Source organism: Penaeus japonicus, unplaced genomic scaffold, assembly GCF_977035675.1.
Source record: "Penaeus japonicus unplaced genomic scaffold, GWHDUDI00000001_assembly GWHDUDI00000017, whole genome shotgun sequence".
In the NCBI taxonomy this organism is placed as follows: domain Eukaryota; kingdom Metazoa; phylum Arthropoda; class Malacostraca; order Decapoda; family Penaeidae; genus Penaeus; species Penaeus japonicus.
The window spans coordinates 19881875-19896874 of record NW_028234419.1 but is presented as its reverse complement, the minus strand read 5'-3'; the positions used below and the strand labels follow the sequence as shown (position 1 = coordinate 19896874).

The 15000-nt window shown below is 39.2% G+C and overlaps 2 protein-coding genes across 4 annotated transcripts in view; one reads left to right on the top strand and one right to left on the bottom strand.

Annotated features, from left to right (window-relative positions):
• Window positions 1-8900, top strand: part of LOC122265292 (uncharacterized) — an 83300-nt gene extending 74400 nt beyond the window's left edge. For 2 of the 3 annotated variants that reach the window (XM_043034523.2, XM_043034541.2), the window contains 4 exons: window positions 1-752; window positions 1116-1498; window positions 2365-2412; window positions 3373-8900. The exon at window positions 1-752 is cut by the window's left edge and continues 38 nt beyond it. In XM_043034523.2, coding sequence (XP_042890457.2) covers window positions 1-752; window positions 1116-1498; window positions 2365-2412; window positions 3373-4284 — 2095 coding nt within the window. In that variant the 3' untranslated portion in view covers window positions 4285-8900. The remainder of the gene's footprint in view (window positions 753-1115; window positions 1499-2364; window positions 2413-3372) is intronic. The other variant, XM_043034557.2, reaches the window with a different exon arrangement.
• A 59-nt stretch (window positions 8901-8959) lies between these two features.
• The window catches only part of Trap1 (TNF receptor associated protein 1), a 19468-nt gene continuing 13427 nt past the window's right edge, over window positions 8960-15000 (bottom strand). Inside the window, exons 9-13 of the mRNA XM_043034577.2 lie at window positions 14905-15000; window positions 10848-10989; window positions 10035-10266; window positions 9639-9711; window positions 8960-9400 (exon numbers count right to left, since the gene is read on the bottom strand). The exon at window positions 14905-15000 is cut by the window's right edge and continues 107 nt beyond it. Coding sequence (XP_042890511.1) covers window positions 9299-9400; window positions 9639-9711; window positions 10035-10266; window positions 10848-10989; window positions 14905-15000 — 645 coding nt within the window. The 3' untranslated portion in view covers window positions 8960-9298. The remainder of the gene's footprint in view (window positions 9401-9638; window positions 9712-10034; window positions 10267-10847; window positions 10990-14904) is intronic.

Sequence of the window (15000 nt, the reverse complement as noted above, 5' to 3'; positions counted from 1 at the left end):
CGAAATGTTCTACCAGAGCCAGATGCCTGGGCAGTATGGGCAGCCACCGCGATACCCGACCCAGCAGTTGCTTGGGCCTGGAGGCATGATCAGACATGTCAACCCGGCAGGTGGCCAGATGATGGGCCAGATATCCCGGCCTCCCCCGCCTGAGTACAGACAGGTGGCACTCATGCCCCAGCAGTCCATGATGGGTCAACCCATGGGACAGCCCATGAGCCAGATGGGCCAGGGCATGGGTCAGATTAACTACCCGGCCATGCGTGCAGGCATGAGACCGGGCATGGTGGGAGGCCCCATGGTCAACATGGGTTCTGGGCAGATGATCGGCAGCATGACGCAGCAGACGTTACCGCCGAACATGCCCACCATGAAACCAGGTATGGTACCACCCACCACCACCATGAACCCTTCTGTCAGCATGGCCAACAGTACCATGACGGGGGCCTCAATGGCGACCATGACAGTGGGCACCATGTCTGCAAGCAACATGAACAGCAACATGGGTCAAGGTGCTGCTGCAGGGACAATGGGCATGGTGACGCGCTCGCCCATCACCAGCCAAGGAATGCTGCAGCGGCCAAGGCCTCCCAATGTCAACATTGGCCCTGGGCCTGGAGGACTCAACATCGGCACGCAGATGCCTCCATCGCGGCCAGAGTGGCGGCAGATCATGATGCAGGGAGGCCAAGGCAACATGCAGATCGTGGGGCCCATGAGACCAGGCTACCCGCAGCAGCAGCCTCAACAAGGTAAGGAATAATCCTCAGCCATGTTTCCCAGTTGTTCATTTCCATTATATGGTTATATATGGAGACTTAGGACAAGAAATATCTGCTTGACAATTACCCCTTGCAGTGGGATGTAATCTGGATATCATAAATATTGAGGACATTTGCTATGACAATGATTATTTATGTGTAAGATAATTCTATAGAATTGTGTGACTACATGTATTTGTATTCAAGGAAATTTAATGTTGCTGAAAGAGCAATGCTATCTGTATGCTTTGATTGATTTTAATGCACATAGTAAAATTTATACGGAGATGGTATTTCATAGTGGATTTTGTAATGATTCTTTCCAAAGTTATGAAACAAATTGATTGGTTCCAGGTGGCATGATGGGCCAGACGGGACAGATGATGGGGATGCAGCGGCCAACTAATCAGATGATGAACATGATGGCCATGCAGCAGGGCCAGTCAATGCAAGGAGGGCCAGGCATGCAAGCAGGTCCTGGCATGCAGCCTGGACCAGGAATGCAACCTGGGCCTGGGATGCAGACCGGACCAGGGATGCAGACTGGACCGGGGATGCAACAGGGACCAGGAATGCAACCTGGAATGCAAGGAGGACCAGGAATGCAACCTGGGCCTGGAATGCAGGCAGGTCCAGGAATGCAACCGGGCATGCAAGGAGGTCCTGGGATGCAAGGCGGAATGCAAGCAGGGCCGAGAATGCAAGCAAACATGGTTGCAATGAGTCAGCAGACCCAGGTAAGCATCTGTTGCAGCACACCATAGAGTATCAAGTAGAAACTATTTTTAGGTCAACACATTGTTTGGGTTTTGTAGGAAGTTGGTTCACATCACCATTGGTGGAGTAGCAATACACACAACAGTGTTATGGTAGACTGGCTTAGGTTGTGGGTTCATGTTTCACATTATGTATGTAGAATTCCCACCAAAACAAAAAAAAACATTTGACATGTCCATCACAAGAATAGTATGACTCACTTCATACTAAGGTGCAGTTCCTTTAGATTCTGCATATTGCTCATGTTTATGCATTACTAATGATGTTCATTATTGTGTTCTACCAAGCACCTGAATTTTTTGAGACTTGTCACAATGTTTTAAAATGCTTGTTTATGTAATGAGAATTAATCCTTTGAAATTGTAGATTACTAATTATAGGTCAGTTATCAGTATTTTGTAGCTGTATTAGAATAGTATGATTTATTAACAGGGTCTTAGGGATCTGCCATGATAAGTTCTTTACTTTTCTACTTGAGAGATCACTGTATAGAATACTGAATATGTAGGTATGACCATCACCATGCTTATACTTAAGCAAATATTCAGTGTCAGAATTGAAAGAACATGGCATCACAGAGCATTTTTATTGGCTTTGTGTATTGTAATGCACATACCCTGTGCAGAAAAATTGCAAAGTCTCCCCATGGAATTCATCTTTCCCAACGGGAGAGATGGAGCGATGGGTCTGTGCAGAAGTCCTCCCCCTCTGTGATACGAGACCTAGACCTTCATAGTGTGTGTCACCATGATGGCAAGGCTTAGCTTTGGATCATTCATTCTAATGGTCGGACATGAGAAATAAAGAACTTATCTTGATGTTACAGGCAGAGTCAGCTAAGGTACGGCAGCCATCTCTTTCAAGTGTCAAAAAGGTAACATTGCAGTTGATAATAACCTTAAAGTGAGATAGGACAAACATGAATTATTGCTCAGCTAGAGCTTGATGTAAATGAAATGCTAATAGAATCAGTGTCATGAATATGCCTGCAAATGCAAAACTTTACAGATTAATGGAAATATCAACTGATGTTTCCTGCAACACTGTAGTTAAATAATAAGACAAGGATTTAAAACAGTTGAACCAAAGGCTTGAGGTGGTGGTCCCTTGTAATAAAAAATGGCATTTCGTAAAGGAAAAGATACATAACAAACATGAATGTGTTTGTACACGCATGCACTCACAAGATGTACATGCTCAAACACATACTTCCAAATACAGGCAAACGGGCATTCACATGCACACCCATATGCACTCACACCCCCATAGATGAATATCTATGGGGGTGTACACTTGCTGCACACATACATGCACATGCATGCTCACATTCACATTGCACACACACACACACACACACACACACACACACACACACACACACACACACACACACACACACACACACACACACACACACACACACACACACACACACACTCACACACACACACACTCACACTCACACTCACACTCACACACACACTCACACTCACACACACTCACACTCACACTCACACTCACACTCACACTCACACTCACACTCACACTCACACTCACACACACACACACACACACACACACACACACACACACACACACACACTCTGCTAATTTCTGTAGTTTAAGTATCCTTCATGTCAGTTTCAAGCAAAACTGCCTGAAGAAAAAAAAAAAATCCCTGTGTTCCAAGGTTTGGTATTGTTGATGTAAGGGAAGGAGGCATCAGAGGGAGGGAAGGTCTAGTACGCAACTCTTTAATGTCAACTGTTCTGATTCCTCAACCAAATTCTGGGCTTTTGGCCGCATTGCTCATTTTCTTTCCTCACTTTTCCAGGGTCGGATGGGTATGCAGATGAGTCAAGCAGGCGGGATGGGTGGTGCCCAAGTTACCTCTCAGTACCCGGGCCAGCAGGGGCAGATGACCACCATGGGTCAGATGCCCACTGGCCCCAACCAAATGATGGGCAACCCAGCGGCCCAGGGCAGAAACCCAGCAGCTATGTCCGGCATGGCTGGCTCTCGAAGTCCAGCCGCCATGGCTCAAATGAGTGGAGCCGGCCACCCGATGAGTCCTGCAAACCGAGGGCAGATGGGAGGAGCTAGTCCCGTAAACATGGGCCAGATGAGTGGTCCAGGCCAGGCCCCCAGTCCAGCCAACATGGGTGGCATGGCCCATCCACGATCTCCTGCCACAATGGGACAGATGCATCCACGCAGTCCGGCTACCATGGGTCAGGGTGGACCCTCGAGACCACTCAGCAACCCTGGGATGGGTCAGGGTGGGCCCACGCGACCTCTTAGCAATCCAGGAATGGGTCAACAGCAAGGGCCAACATCCCAAGCTGCTGCAGCTGCCATGGGTGCAGCAGCCATGGGAGTCCAGCCGCCTGGAAGCACAGCTGGTGCCATGAGCCGTGGATCTCCTGGAGGAATGAACCAAAACCCCAGTGGTCCCCCCGGCTCCAGACCAGGCCAGAGCCCCATGAGCCAGGGACAGTCGATCCAGGGTCCAGGGAGTGGACCGCAGGCTAATATGAACAGAGTCAAAAGTGGCCCTGCAGCAGTGAACAGTGGACCTAATGCACCTCAAACTTCTGTAGCCAGTCAAAGGTCAAACAGTGATGGTAATAACAGTGTACGGACATCACAACCTTCAACCCCCAACCCGCCCACCTCTAGCAGTAATGCATCAGCCGCAGACTTTGAATTTGACTTTGGTGATTTTGCATCATTGATAACTGACTAAGGTGGTTCTGGGGCTGGGTCTGGTGACTTGTGTCACTGCTGTATATATGAAGCATTCCTGTAGAAGTGTTATATAGTGTACAGTCTTAATTATTCTTATTCTTATTTCATTATCATTGATAAGATATTATTATTATTATTTTTTTAATTATTATTATTCATGATGATGATTATTATTACTATATTACCATTTTTTATGATCATTATTATGATTACTATTATTGAATGGTCCAAGAATTGCAAGAAAACAAGTGTAATGTAGTGTAATGAAAGGACTTGCCATATCACTTAGTGTTACTGCCAAGTATTAAACCCAAGACCACAAGTGCGGCCCAGTGTTGACAGCAGTGGAAGTGCTACATTCCATAATCCCTACAGCAGGGCAAAGCTAAAGTCTACACCCTCAGTATGTGGCATCATATGAGTCCTAATCCAACCTGCCATGCTTAGCCAACCTGGGTTTAAACAGCTGATGAACCAAAGTATTCAGCCTTCTTCCACTTTCATTGAATTTGTGTCAAGAATTTGTGTGGGCTTGGATCAGGAGCCAAGATGCCTAGGTTGGTGTTCTTGTTAATGATGGCAATCCTACTTGTAAGGACCTTCATCTTCCTTGGAAAAGACGGAAAATGGGTTCAAAAGAGTAGCCGCCAGAGACTCGACAAATCTGGGTTAATCATATTCCTCTCCATGACATGGGCCTTGGAGTTCATTGAAATCCAACTAGATGCAGTGTTTTGTTCAGATTTGATATTCATGGTTAGTAAGTCCTCTGTGAGCATCTATGTTGATTTTTATCAGACAAAGTATCAGTGCAAATATTGAAAGAAGTGTGCATATGTTAAAAAAAAGTATATAGGCTTGAACTGCAAGGTCCTATTTGTGCCAAGTATGTGTACAAAACTAATGATTTGTGACATAAACAAGTTGTATTGTTTAACAAAGACACTGTCCTCTGTTGTCAACTGAGAGTGTTGGTTCACTATGCCCCAGCAAGATGAATAGCTATGTACTCAATGTAGGTGATTTTGTAGACTTTTCCTACTATTGTAAATTAGGATCACAAAGAACACCCTTTTTTCTATCAAGTAGACTTTCCACAACCATCACTTCCATTTCCTCTCAGTATGTCTCCTCCCTTCCTCCACCACCACAACCTCCCCTTACTGCCGCCACGTGTCCCACAATGCAGTTCAGGCCTTTGGGAGAGATCCACCACTGTCAATAGTGAGTAAATTAATTCGTCCAGAGAAAATCAGTTGCTTCTGTGTTGATGGGTTGACTTTGAATATTTCCATTAAAGCAATGATATTTTGGAATATCACCTAGACCTCCCAAATCCTGATTTCACTGCTAACAATTGAAGTGCAATGGTAAGATACCGAAGCTAAGCATGCCTTATTTTCCACTTGCACACATCTATCTCCCTAGCACCAAAGGCAATGGATGTGGTAGCTGCGGCTCTTGTGGGTTGTGCTTGGACAGTGATTAGACACCAGTATTATCTTTACTAAACTCCAGCACACACTGCACTTGTTGATGCTTATCCCATACCAATTTGCCCAAAACCATTAGTCTATGCAGTATTAGTACCATTGTTTATTTTGTCATAGTTAAAAAGGATTTTTACCCTGAACATTTTTTACAATTGAGTATCATCCCAAAGTATTTACAAGATATGGAGATTTAGGCATGAAAAAGCTTCAATTTAACACTGGAAAGAAACACAAAACTAAACTATTTTTATATGTGACTTGTGCAGCATAGGACAAGAAAGACATTGTGCTGAGTCTGCATTATTGCAACATATTCCTGTCATAGAACTTCCCTCTGTTGGGCTTTGTTGTGCATCTTGGTTATTATGTACAGCATTATCTTCACCCAGTGATTCTCAGGTATTTTTGCAGTGATACAACCCTCCAACTTATACATTATCCCCATAAATGATTATATATTTATTTCCTTCTGTAAACATTTCATATGCTCATTATTCTTTGATCAGCTGCAACGTCTTTTCAGTAGTTGTCATTATATTCTGGAGCCTATTCAGGGATATGACATTCTTCAGGTGGATTTCCTTCCATATCCTTTTTTCTCTTGGAGTTGCACAACAAAACCAACAGAGGGGAAAGAGAAGCACGTGCCCTCTGCTGTAGTCCTACAACGAGAATCACACCCTGCAGTGTATACCATATTTGACCGCAAGGACAGGAAAAAGAACGTATACTCTGAAAATGGAATTCTCTATATATAACATTATATTCTTGTCAGAGTATTTGATGCTGGTCGTTCATGGGCGTGCTTCTCACAGTTGTCTGGGTGGCAGTACGGCAACGTGAACACAGGTCCTTCCTTGAGTGCGTGCTACACGTTCGCCAGTGTACAAACTTGTAGGTAATAGTCCATCATATAAAGGAATGAAGGGGAGATACTGACTGGTCCATTGGCATCATTTTCTTGTTTGAAATCATGAAATTTACAAACTCAAGAAGAAAAAGAGGAAAAGAAAAAAATGTTTTAGGAATTGTTATAGGCAAGACCATTCTTCCATATCATTTGTAGGATCTCCAGAAAGTATCGTCTGTGTTAAGAGGAAAATATGACTTCATGTAAGGGAATGATTTCTGGTCAGATCAGTAGTTGCCCATAAACGTGCCTATGAAGTCAGTGAAAACATTGGTTGTGTAGCAAGTATCTTTTCCAGAATACATATTTTCTGAATGTTTGTTAAAGTTCAAAGTGTACAAATTAAGCCCTATTTTAAGTGGCAGTGTGTTTTCACTGATTTTAGGTACATCAGGTTTTATAATGCAAATTAGAAGTTTGTACATAAGTGACACAATCATAAATTATGAGACTTTGGTAGTTTGTGTCACCAACATTTGTTTTCCAAATTTCGTAGTGGAAGTGAGCCTTACAAACCAACTACCCAAGGCTCATAATCAGTGATACTATCACATCTTTTACTGAAGATGGGCATCAAAGCATTTGAAAATACTTCTTCTTTCTTGACACTTTTTTACAAATTATTTTCGTTTACTGACATAGAATAAAAGATAGAAAATTCATTATTTTTAAATTTTTACAAAACTATTTTAGCATGGTAGTATTGATTCGAACATTCGTAACCCTTGTTCTCTCCAACATAAAGCTCATGAAGACAAAATGAATTAGAATGACACAGTTTAACCAAGATTAAAAAAAAAAAGCTCATTTAGATGGAATTAAAATGACATTTTCTACCTAAGGTGCAGCATGGCTTTTGCTATTGCATATTTAATTTTAATATCATATACAGGTTTCTTTAAATCTTGTTTGTATTTTCTTACTGTACTTATTTTATCATAGTTTTTATAAATATAAATCAAAGGTGTGTTATTTTGTATAAGCATGTGTCTGCAACATAGTTATAATAGTCATTATTCAGAATAGTGAGATTCCAGAAGAATCTGGGTTTATGTTTGTGAAATTTGATTTTCCTCTACTTCCACTCTGTACCTGTCATCTCATTTCCACCAGTCATGCTTTGATTGCCCGGAGGAGGTTAATATCTGGAGTTCAGATAGAGATTTTGTCACACCTGGGGTTGCCTGTGGTCAGATCTCTCACTCCCTGTGATTCCGTATGTGATCAAAGGTAAAACTGGAGAGCGCATTAGATTTGTCTGAACTGCAGGTGTACTCGAATCAGATTCTTCTCGTGACCCCCAGACAGTGCCGCACCGCCACCACGACAGTGTCTTGCATCACCTCGCATCGTTTCATCGACTGCACCCCAGCCACCTTTGAAATCTTGAAGCAGAAAGGCTGTGCTTATTGTCAGGACTTGAGAACAGTATTCCTTTTAATGTATTTATATATATCTATATATATATCTTTCACCCTTCTGGCTGTACTTGGTGCATTTTAATATTATTCCTTGTAAATATTTTACATACAAGAGGCTGTTTTTATGCAAGCTACATGATTGTTCTGACTATCTCTACCATCACCTGTGATACCTGTGGTATTGAAGGTAATGAAAACCCAAGTCTGCCACACTGGGAATGATACCATTTTATTATTATTTTCCTTCTATTATCATCATTACTATTGTGTTAATTTTCCTAAGTTTAGCAGCCTAAGTGACAAACAAGAAACAAAGGTCGCTGAGGTGTTTGTACCACAATAATTGTGGTACAACATTTAGTTGAGGAGGCGGCTCTGGTAAACTCTGTGAGCACATTCCTCGATCCCGCCGTGTCTTGTTGGCTGGTAACTGGCATAGTGTAAGATATGAGGATTGCTGATACAGCAGATGGAAGCTCAAGGGGCACAGAAAATGAGCATTTTGTGAAGCAGAAACTTGCTCTAGAGTTGCAGTGAATGACTGTATTCTAGGGCATAGGTTTAGGGGGAGAGCTGTAGCAAGAACACCACCAAGCCAAGGACGAAGAAACAGGAAGGTGGGTGCGGCACACTGACCCCCTGGCCACACCTGTGACCAGATGATCTCAGCCGACGTACTTAGGTCACAAAGTCATTTGCTTTGTATCATGTCATCCACCGGCTGGCATGCCATCCTTGCAGATATGTACATATTGTTGTCATTTCAAATGCAATAAAATAGTTTCGGTCATTTATGCATATCAATTACCTACTTATTTATAGGATCATTGGAGGGGTTGAAACAACTGCTATATGAAAAACTTTTATTACTATATTCATATATACATATTGATTTTCATTATACAAAAGAATGATATATAGTACTTTATATATAAGTAACCATTAATGACCTCCACAAAAAAAAAGGATGTAAAAAGCTTTGTATAATTAATGAAGAACTGACTACTGTTATTTACATAACTTACACATCTGATTTTTGCATCTTTAATAATAAACTAGGCTATTTTGTTGTTATTTGGACTTCCAAGAAAATACTAATAAAAATAAAAATAAAATAATAGAAAAAAGGGTGACAGCACAAGAGGGGAGAACACAAACTAAACAAAATTAACGAAAAAGAACATTATTTTAGTGCTTTTCTAGTGCCAATTCCAGCAACTCGTTCATGGAAGAAAGAACTGTACGAGGATCATCCACAAGCCCTGCTAGCACCATGCCATTGTTGAAGAGCTGGAAAGTAATGACAAGTCAATGATACATTTCTTTCTTTACTCCTAAACTACACTTTATTCAGACTGCAATGTTCAAGCACATATGTTGAAAAGAATTGTATTAGCTTCACTTATGTTATTCTTTCTATGTTTTTATTTAATTGTCGTACTCTTCCTCATTCTTTACATAATTAATTTAATCTTAATTATCAGTTTCATCTTGCATTATAATCACAATGATTAAGGCGATGACTAACCTGCTTGGCCGTCAATTCTGCAAGTCTTGGATTGGTCTCGCGCAGTGTGTTCAGCTTGACTATGACTGGGTGGCTGGAAATGTAGAGGTTTGGTTACTGGTGTTTTGAGACATTTGACTTAATATTTTATGAATTTGATGGCATTATGTAAAAGTGTAAATAACTAGAGTCCCTCTCTTATGACAAAGTTGAACATGAAAAAAGAAGAGCACTAAGTCACAAACAATTTTTTTCCCCCATCTCAGACTATTCAGACATTCAAGACTGTTCAAATAGGAAAGGAAGAAAGAAAAAACAACAACAACATATCATTCAAAACAGATTAACATTTACACCTACATAATTACACATCCATTCATCAATCCACAAGAATACAAACAATATAAAATTCCTTACTTAGGATTAATCTCTAACTGAGGCTGCAGGAGAGAGTATCGTGCCTCCTCAGGGACCTGTGTGAACTGCGTCTTCACGAAATGCCTGGCAGCCCCCATTTCCTCCACCGTTACCACGCAAGGATGGGTCTCAAGGCGAGGTGTGGCCTTCACTGTCCAACAGCGGCCAGCCAGCACGGTCTTCAACCAGTTCATTAGTTCATTTGCGTCAGTGCGACCCAGACCGCCCTCGGCTGGAAGTAGAGGTCAATGCTGCTCATTAACATTTCCTTTTTCTCTTTGAAGGTTTGAGACGGACACACAAATGAAGTTACAGTGAGAAAAAATAGTGAAGGAAGAAAAGGAATCAAGTCAGAACTTAGTAAGAGAATTAATACTTGAAAAAACAACAAAAAGAACAAAGACAAATCTAATAATGAATTTCCTTAAAAAAAATACTGAATCTTAAAAGAAGAAAAATAAAATGAAATAGAATACTAAAAATCCGAACAATTAATTAAAAATCAAAAATACCAATAGGAAACCAATAAAAAGATGTTGAATGCAGGAAACTTATTTGTCTATTTTTCATTTTTGCATGCCTTAAAAATTATGATTGCAATTTTGGTAAAATTTTGATCTATGCACACCCAAACACCATAATCAGAATATAAAAATTATTATCATCCATTATTCGTACACACACACACACACATATATATATATATATATATATATATATATATATATATATAATATATATATATATATATATATATATATAATATATATATATAGATATATATAAATGAACAGAGACAATAATGCTACCCACCATTATCGAAATTGACGTCTTCCTTGTCTTGTCTCAACTCCTTCTCGACAGATACAATTTTCCTGGTACCAAACTGCTGCAGCTGCATCAACACAACTTCATCATATGATTCGTAGCAAAAGAGAACTTCCACATTACGTTTCTGGTGGGCAGAGAAACGTTCAGATTATCTATTAAGAAGTTACGAATTTGCATTTCTATTTCAATAAATGAGAAGTTCTTGGGTAGAAGTAAGAATTGGATGTAGTATTATGTCAAGTGAATACAGTTCTATGTTCTTTGATGTTTGCCGACAGAAAATTAAGTAATGTTTCATTTCCTTACAAATTAATGTATAAACACGAGTTTAACCCATTCATGAAGGGATGTATTTTCGCCCAATCCCGCTTACGCTGGAAAGATAACAAATACGCGACAATTTGTTCCGGGGTGTTTTCCCACTGCACGGGGCTACAATGAATCTCACAGAGTATTTTTCACCCACCCTATTCTTATGCATGATTGTGTCTACAATGTAAAGACATGTAAAAGTATAGCCATTTTCAGAGGCATTATCTTAGTTGGAAATCATGTTACAGCAATGCTTTTCTTGTGTTACTTTATTGAACTTTGCCTATGTTCTTCATTTCTACATGAATATACCAATGGAAAGTGGAAGTACTCTTTTAATGGGGTAACATTTTTTTTTTTTTACTTATCATTTTTTTTCCAAAACAAAGAGAACAATATAATAATTATACATGCACATATGAGTATGTACATGTACTTAGTGAAGTGACAAAGTGATATCACAGGTAATCGACAAATTAGAAATAGTTTTACATTAGTAATTTTCTATTTCATTTCACTTCTTGGCCAATCACATTTTTTAATTTGACTGATTAGAAGCAGAAATTAAAAAACTTTTTATGCTATATCACATTTTATAACATTAAAACACCTAAACTAAAGTAACATGAAACTAAACTAAACTAAAGTCTACAAAATTATGAAAAATAATTATATTTAAGAACAATCTAGCATTCTATTGCTGATATTTCAGCATGTCACAACTGCCCCGCTCAGAACTCGGCAAGAAAATGCACATCATCTCAGAACATCACCCAACATTTTCCGAATATGTGATAGGAAAAAAGACATGAAATGGACGGAGGACAGTAAGAAAAAGTAAAAAGTAAGAAAAACAGCTTGGAGTTAACTGAGTATCAGGCATAACTTATATTTGGGAGGCAAAATCTAAAACTGAAATCATAATGCATTGAGCAACAAAGAAGTCAAATTTTTGGTCACAAGAAACTAGTATTCCTGTCTGACAAATGACATTACTTCCTATCAGTCTGCTTCAATTACCAATGGCCCAAAAAGTACATACAAAGAAAGTGAGAAAGAAAAAATGAGAATTTAAGAGGGAATATTACTTCACTTTCGGGAAAAACATTTAATTTCTGACAGGGCAATGTCCTGTGATGTTAGGCTAATTCTTTCAACAAGCATTTTATGTCGTCCATAGCTTACATTTGTGTTAAATAGTAATAATCAGCAACTAGATGCATGTACTCCTGAGAAAATGACTTGGTTTGTAAACTCACTGGAAGATGTTAGCCCAAAACCTGATAATATCACTATTAACCCAATCCCGGCGGACCTGGCGAGAACTGGCAACCCCCTACGCCGGGCCTAAGTAATATCACCTTGGGGATGTCACACTTGTGTGTCGCCCCATCATCATTCACGATGGTGTGTCACACGGGTGACACACCGTTGTCATTGGGTTAAGTTATTAAGAAAAATATGGATTCTCTGTATATTATGATATAACAATTATTCAGTTTGTAAACATCCAAAGGTTAACAGCCAAGTATTTCTATATTGGCAAAGATTTTCCCATTTCTCAAAGGCAAAAATCTACAGATGCTAGAAAATATCACCCAGTTTCTGTGCTCACTGCAAATTGCTAAGTAATAAATAAAATATTTTGGCTAAATATCTAGAAACTAATAATCTCCTGATAATCTCCTAACTGAAAGACATATCGTTGTATAGGGAAAAGTACTGCATTGAGAGTTATGCTGTAAATGGTTATGAGAACTGAGCTGATAATGTTTGCATTACTCGACTTACAAAATCTGACTTACAGATCAGCAACTTTGGTGTATCACAAGGATCCATCTAGGGTCCTGCATCATTCTTGAATTTTATCAATGATTTATTTTATCATATCATATCAATTTTATCATATCATTGCTCTATAGAAAAACTATTTTGTTTGCTGATGATATGACAATTTATGGACAACCTGATTATTCTGTCCAACCAAATACTGCAAATACGGGACTCATTAACTCATATCTATATCTATATATAACACTATCAATCAACATTTAAAAGCTTGTGTGTGCTTTCATAGTAGGGTATTTAATGCCTTGTGGATGCCTATAACAATGAATTATTGAGATATTGTCCAGATCAGCTGTCATTCATTTCTGGAAGTAATTTTGAATGACAAGATAACTTGAAAATATCATGACTTAAACATGAACTACACTTAATAGGTGTTTAAACAAAGTTCATTATGACAAATGGAGATAAAGGTATAATGAGATTTCATAACTTCATAACACAAGAGATGTAATCAACTCACTTTGATTATCTCATCATCAGAATTATATGCTTCAGGCTTGCTGTTTGTAAGCTTGCTATTTGTCTGGCTTGCAAGCTAATGTCTATTAAAAAGAGAACAAGCAAAAGGTCCCTCCCTGTGTTAGGTTATTTGTCAACTCTAGAATACTGTTTATATGTTCTGGCAAGCATGATGGATAATGTAATTCTGACAAGATAAATGAAAAGAATAAATTACATCATTTACCTTGAGAAGTTGTTCAGTCTCATTTAAACCTTTGCCTTAGGATTTTGTCAGTGATATGCAAAATGAAGTGAAAAGACTTGTGATAAACTTAGACTTCTAGTTTTCTGTCCAGTACCCTCTCTTATATTCTTTAAGTATTTGGTATCATCAAACAAAACTATGTTACTCTGTTTAGAGATGTTGCATAAGAAGCACTCACTTTACTTTCAATTAATTCTTAACCCTTTCCCGACGGTGTACACGTTAACCGAAAACCCCGATGCCGGGCCATTGCAATATTGCATTGGAAACGTCACACTGGCATGACGCCCCGGCATCGGGAATTTAGCTGTGTCACAAGTGTGTGACCCACCGTCGTCATAGGGTTAATCATTCTTTTTGACATTATCAAATATTTGTCTTTTCTACTTGTCTATAAAAAGATTAATTGCATAATCCTGCCACCCATATCTTAGCAAAGCTGAGTAAAAAACAAAAATGAATTTAGGGAAACATGCATCTCACAACATGAACACAACATTTAATTAATTTTAAGTGCTGTTAGATATGAAACTTGTTGCTAAATGATGTGAACTACAGGTAAAGTGTTATCACATCTTACACTCCTTAAAAGAAAGTAATTAGCATAATTTGACCCAAATAAATAGCTTAAATTTGAGAGAGCAATTTTTTTTTTTTTTTACACAAATCTCACACTCATGTGTTAGAAGAATATCTAATAATCAAGAATTTACAAGTGTATACCTTAGAAGACCCAGATACAATACTGATATTGACTCACTGTAACAAGTCCTATTATTGGGAATAATCCAAAGATTATCAGCTCAGAAAAAAGTGAATGATTGAAGACTAACAGCATTGGACTTGAAATCCTCATAATTAACTTTTAACCCATTTCGTATGGGTGACAATACGATGCTACAAGCATTTCAAACCATATACTAGGTATGTAAGATACCACTGCCAGTTTAGCTGTTTTTCCAAGTGGCACCAAGGAAGAGGAAGATTTCTTCTTCCATAAATTAGTGATAGTGATGTGTGAAGTGATTATTCCTTCTGTATGGAGCCTGAACTTATTGCCATAGCATACCAGTACCCACTATAAGTCTGGCCTGCCCTGCCAACTTCATATGCTCCATCGGCAACAGGTTATATATTACAACTAATCATTATCCTCAACAATCAACCAACCTTGAGAGCTTCAAAATAAGGAGAAGACTCAGCCAGTTCTCTTGAAGGAGCTGCCAGATAATAAATGTCCTTCTGGTTCTCGGCCATGCGACCAAT